Source organism: Silene latifolia, chromosome 6 (genome assembly GCF_048544455.1).
Source record: "Silene latifolia isolate original U9 population chromosome 6, ASM4854445v1, whole genome shotgun sequence".
NCBI classification, from domain to species: domain Eukaryota; kingdom Viridiplantae; phylum Streptophyta; class Magnoliopsida; order Caryophyllales; family Caryophyllaceae; genus Silene; species Silene latifolia.
In genome coordinates this window covers 97,006,660-97,012,449 of record NC_133531.1, presented here as the reverse complement: position 1 = coordinate 97,012,449, position 5,790 = coordinate 97,006,660, and the positions used below count along the sequence as shown (strand labels likewise).

The 5,790-nt window shown below is 35.4% G+C and overlaps 1 protein-coding gene across 1 annotated transcript; it reads right to left on the bottom strand.

The window, feature by feature from the left end:
* Positions 1-2,959: 2,959 nt before the first annotated feature.
* LOC141588389 (uncharacterized) lies at positions 2,960-3,628 on the bottom strand. Its single transcript, XM_074409833.1, has one exon. The coding sequence runs from the start codon at positions 3,626-3,628 to the stop codon at positions 2,960-2,962; it is 669 nt and encodes a 222-aa protein (XP_074265934.1).
* Between the last annotated feature and the right edge of the window lie 2,162 nt (positions 3,629-5,790).

Sequence of the window (5,790 nt, the reverse complement as noted above, 5' to 3'; positions counted from 1 at the left end):
TTTTCCAAAAGTTCTCCCTGATCAGCAGATAACTTGAGGCCCCTCTGCATTGGAAACTTTACAGCATTACAGTTATCCATTTGTAAGTCTGCAAGTATGTCCATTATATATTTTCTTTGGTTTATCATGATCCCTTCTTTGTTCCTAGAGATCTCCAAACCAAGGAAATATCTCATAGGCCCTAAATCTTTAATAGAAAAAGCTTTATCCAACTTTTGTTTAACTGTATTAATCTCATCTGTTGAAGTCCCTGTGAGTAACACATCATCAACATATACCAAAATTACTGTAAAAGCTTTTGTATGAGGATCCTCCTTAGTAAAAAGAGAATAGTCTTGCTTTGACTGAACATAACCCAAGCCTTTTAAAAAAAAACTGTAAGCTCCTTATTCCATTGCCTACTAGTTTGTTTTAACCCATAAATAGATCTCTTGAGTTTGCATACATGTCCATGCTCTACATTATAACCTTCAGGAGCTTTCATGTACACCTCTTCATCAATAAAACCATGTAGAAATGTATTGTTTATGTCAAGCGGAAATAGAGGCCAACCTTTGGCTGCTGCAACTGCCAATAGAGCCCTGGCAGTTGTGAATTTAGCAACTGGAGAAAATGTATGTTTATAGTCCTTATCCTTTACTTAGTTAAAACCTTTGGCAACTAAACTAGCTTTGAACCTTTCAACAGTGCCATCAGGTTTGTATTTGATCTTGTATACCCATTTTGATCCAATTGGCTTATGTCCATTTGGTAAGGGAACAAGCTCCCAAGTCTGATTATCTTCTAAAGCCTTAACCTCTTTTCTCATTGCCTCAACCCATCTGTCATCTACTTTTGCCTGACTATAAGAATAGGGTTTATGTTCTTGCATAATATTATCTAATGATCCAACATAATCTGGATCATAACCTTCAAGAGATGGCAAGATATTTGCCTGAAAAGTTGCAGCCAATGATGTGCTTGCTGATGATGTGCCTGCTGTAGTTGTACCCTTCCCAGGTAATAGATAATGATAGTCTTGTAATGAAGAAGAAACCTATCTAGATCTAGTAGATCTTCTAATAGGCTCAGTAGTCCTCCTGATTCCAGTGACCTCATTGGGTGCTTTTGGTTTCAAATAGATTCTCCGATTTCAGTGACCTCAGTGGATGCACTGGTTTCAGGTATATTGTTGATAGTCTGTGACTCAGTGGTTGAATTACCAGAACTTTGCATTTGTCCTGGTGTATTAATAATGATAGAAGAAGATGCTGGATTCACTAACTCAGTGGTAGTGATATCCAAGTCATCATAACTGTTATCCCTTTTGAAAGGAAAAATTGTTTCCTGAAATTTTACATCTCTGCTAACAAACACTTTATGCAAAGACAAATCATACAATCTATATCCTTTTTGTTTGTGTGGATAACCAATAAAGATACAATGCCTTGCTTTATACCCAAACTTATCACTAAAAGTAGGAGGCATTGTAGCAAAACAACTACAACCAAAAACTCTCAAATTTTCATAAGATGGTTTAACACCAAACTGCAGCTCATAAGGAATCTGATTTTGTATAACAGATGAAGGCATTAAGTTAATCAAGTGTGTAGCAGTCAAAAGACAATCACCCCAGAACTTAATAGGTAAATTAGCATGCAATCTAAGAGTTCTAGCAGTTTCTAACAAGTGTCTATGCTTACGTTCAACCCTCCCATTTTGCTGAGGTGTTCCAACTATACTAGTCTGATGTAAAATTCCTTTTGCTTTAAACAAAGAATCACATTGTTGTTGCAAAAACTCAGTACCATTGTCTGATCTTACTATTTTGATTTTACTGTTAAACTGATTCTCTATGTAAGCTATGTAATCTTTCACCAAACCAGCAACTTGATCTTTATTTTGAAAGAGAATAGTTCAAGTATTTCGAGAAAAATCATCCAAAATTGTCAAAAAAGACTTTGCTCCTGTCATAGATGGAATCCTATATGGACCCCAGACATCCATATGTATTAACTTAAAACACCTAGTTGCTCTACTTGAACTATGTGGAAAAGGAAGCCTATGATGTTTAGCACAAATGCATGTATTACAAGAAAAATCTTTTCTTATTACAGATTGAAATCCTGGTACAGACTTGAACTTATCAACAGACATGTGCCCTAATCTGATATGAAACAAATTCAAAGAATTAGAGGAAGCATAAGATGCATTATTTGTCAAACTAATCTTACTTTTTACATGATTCTGTAGCTTATTATTAACTAAAGTTTTAACTAAATGAACAAACTGAGCAGTATCTATGGTCTTCAAAGTGTTATGGAATCTAAATAAGTCTCCAATTCTGGTTCCTTTAGCAACTACTACCTTACTTGTAGGGTCCTGAAATTCACATCCAGCGGCATTAAACACAACAGTTAAACAGTTATGATCAAGCAATTTACCTACAGACAATAGATTTTGTTTAAAATCAGGAAGAAAGAAAACATTCAGCAGTTTAATTTTATCAGTCAATGTCACATAACCCATTTTATGCACCAGTTTAACACCCCCATCAGGTAAACCAACTCTAATGGGTTTCTGAAAAATCTTAATGTCCTGTAAAATGCTTAGGTCATAGGTCATATGGTCTGAAGCCCTCGTATCAACAATCCAATCATGCAGAGAACCAGATTTATTTTCCGTAAAGGCGTGAGAAGAATTGGAAGTCATACCTGCAAAATTGGCAGATGAGTATGAGGTTGTTGATCAGAAATCCTCTTCATGACCTGATCAATGACAGAAGTAATGATGCCATCTAACATATCAGCATTCAGCATATTATTAGATGTACTGCACCCAGCATGCTCCACTTCAGTAACTGGATCCTCATCTAAAGGTGAATCAAAAGATAAAGTATCTGCTGCATTAACACCCCTCTTTGGATAACCAGACCCAGATTTACCTTTCCCTTTACCCTTGTCTCCTGAAAAATCTCTGATCACGAAACAATGTAAAGGATTGTGGCCAGTTTTGTTGCAGTGAGGGCATTTAACCAAACCAAAACAAGTTTCCCTAGTGTGACCATATCCCTATTACAGTGATCACAGTGCTTAGGAACAGAATCAGGAGGCTTGTTGTTCTGAAAACCAACTTTCTTGGAATCATTGTTCTTGAAGCTTGCAAAGGCATTGGATTCAGTCAAAGAAATAACAGAATCAGTGATCTGTTTTTGTCTTTCTATTTTCTGTAAAAGACCAAGAACTTTACCAATTGATGGAAGTGGATCCATTGACAGAACTTGAGTACGAATTCCATCATACCCAGAATTAAGATTCATTAAAAATTGAATCAATTTAGCATTGTTGTCCCTCTCTACCATCCTTCTCATCAGAGTGCAAGTGCAAAGATCAATCTTGCAACATGAACAAACAGGCAGGGAGTCTAAACAGTCTAATGTCTCCCATAGATTCTTCAGTTTACCATAGTATTCAACCAACGACAAATTGTCATGTACTACAGCACCCAATTCTTTAGTCAATTGATAGATTTCTAGAGCATTTGCTTGACCATACCTCTCCAACAACTTAGACCATAATTCTTTGGAAGATCTAACATACTTCAAACTTTCTTTTAATGGTTTTTCCAAAGAATTAAAAATCCATCTCATTGTCATAAAATCACATTTAACCCACTGATTATACCTTTTATCGAGGTGGTGGTGGTTTTATCGACCCATCTATGAAACCCAGTTTATTTTTAGCAGCCAAACCCATTAGTATCTCTCTTTTCCACCCCATGAAGTCATGCCCATCAAAAGGAAACGTAGAAAGAGAAGCAGTGGGTTGGTCAGGCTGGGAAAGAAAGAGAGGGTCATCATAGTAATCGTAGCTTGTGTTTGAGGGAACAATATTTTCAGGCATTATGACTAATGTATCAAGAAAAGAATAGTAGTTTGAATAAAGAAGAAAACTTCAGAAAATCAACAGAGAAGATGAAGACGGATGAATGTATAGCAGAAGTGATTGGAAGTATACCTCTATCCTTAAGAAAATCAAACAAGGAAGAGATCAGAAAGCCAGAACATAGTATCTGACAACTGATACCATATTAAAACCCAATCTTCTTGATAAATGATGATTATGATTGATGATATGATGTAATGGAAACAATAGAGAAATGATGGAAGAGAGAAGAGAGAATTATATGAGAAATTATATTTCAGAAAAGTAAGTAACAGAATACATGAGTTCTTGTATTTATACAAGTGATTAACCGACCTTCCCTTAACTAACTAACAACAACTAACTATGGTTAGTCTTAACTGAATTAGTTAGCTAGGAGTTAGTTACAATCTGTTAGTTAGACTAACTAACTAACCTGTATCTCAATAGAATCATAATTCTTACATAGTATCATAGAGCCACAAAATTAATGGTTCCATCTGATCTATTGTTTTTCTTTAAATTGCCTATGGCAACCAACAACATGCTCATCTCCAAATCCGATAAACCAAGCAAACAAATATCCATCATAAACTTCTAAAATTGCATCCAATTAATCGATACCTTAACATACAAACAATGGAGCTTCCAAATTCATGCACGATGAATTGTGATCATCTTTTTCACAATCTTGATGGTGAAATAAATTTATTTGTCTAAGTGGATGTTGTTTAACTTAATAATACATGACCCTCTTTAGTTTTTTTTAAAAGAGAAGCATAGAACAATTTGTTTTAACCTAGATGGATGGAGTATCAATTTACACATGGATTTAAGATTTTTTTAATCGGTGACGAGGGTACCCGCAACCGCTATCTTTAGTGCGTACTAGATAAACTCTCGGATATACATGATAGCTTGCAAACCACGTATACCAAGGCAAGTTATTCGAGAGTGACACGCTAGAAGGCATAGACTCAGGCCATATATATACTCCACATAGTTACTGTTGGAGACGCTTAAACCTGAATCCCTTTAAAATTCAACCCAGGTTTTAAACCATTAGAATACACCCGATGGGACCAAGTCATTTTTTACTAATTACTAAGATTAAGAACTTTTCATCACACTATTAATTATATCTACATCAATCTATTTTATTTTTTGGGTTATTTAACATAAATACTCCAAAGTATAGGTGATTTGCTCATAATACTCTAAACTACATTTTAACTCAAAATAAACCCAACTTTAGGTACCCTCTTCTTAAAGTAGACTTACCCAATTTTTGACCTCTAGTATCAGGTTAAAATTGACGTGCCGCTTACGTGGAGCTAGCGTGGCGTATACATGGCTTTTTTTACCTTATTTAAGCAAACAAATTATTGTATATTATAATATTATAATTATTGTATATGTAATATGATGGTTTTGTGTGTCTATGGGTACTCTATCGAGTGGGGCTTACTCTGTCGAGTAAGTAGTTTTTAACGCAAAATAGTAGACTGCCTGTAGGGTACTCGATCGAATAAGTTTGGGACTCGATCGAATAAGAGGCACTCGATCGAGTAAGTCACTTACTCGATCGAGTAAGTGTGTTTTTACGGGTGACGTTGACGGATTTTGTTAATAATGCGGGATTAGTATATAAACCTTTCGTCACTTTTTCTTAAACACTTTTTACACTCAAAAACCTTTCAAAGAGAAGATTAAGTTACGTTGTTCGCTTTCGCCGCATTGTTAACAAATCCCAAAGCTAGGAGTGTCGGATTACGTTGTTCTTTACGTCGTTGCGATCGTTGTATCGAGGGTAAGCTTTTTATATAATTTTTATAATGTTTTGTTAAAGTTGGTTGAAACCCTAATTGGGTGATATTGGGGGTTTTGG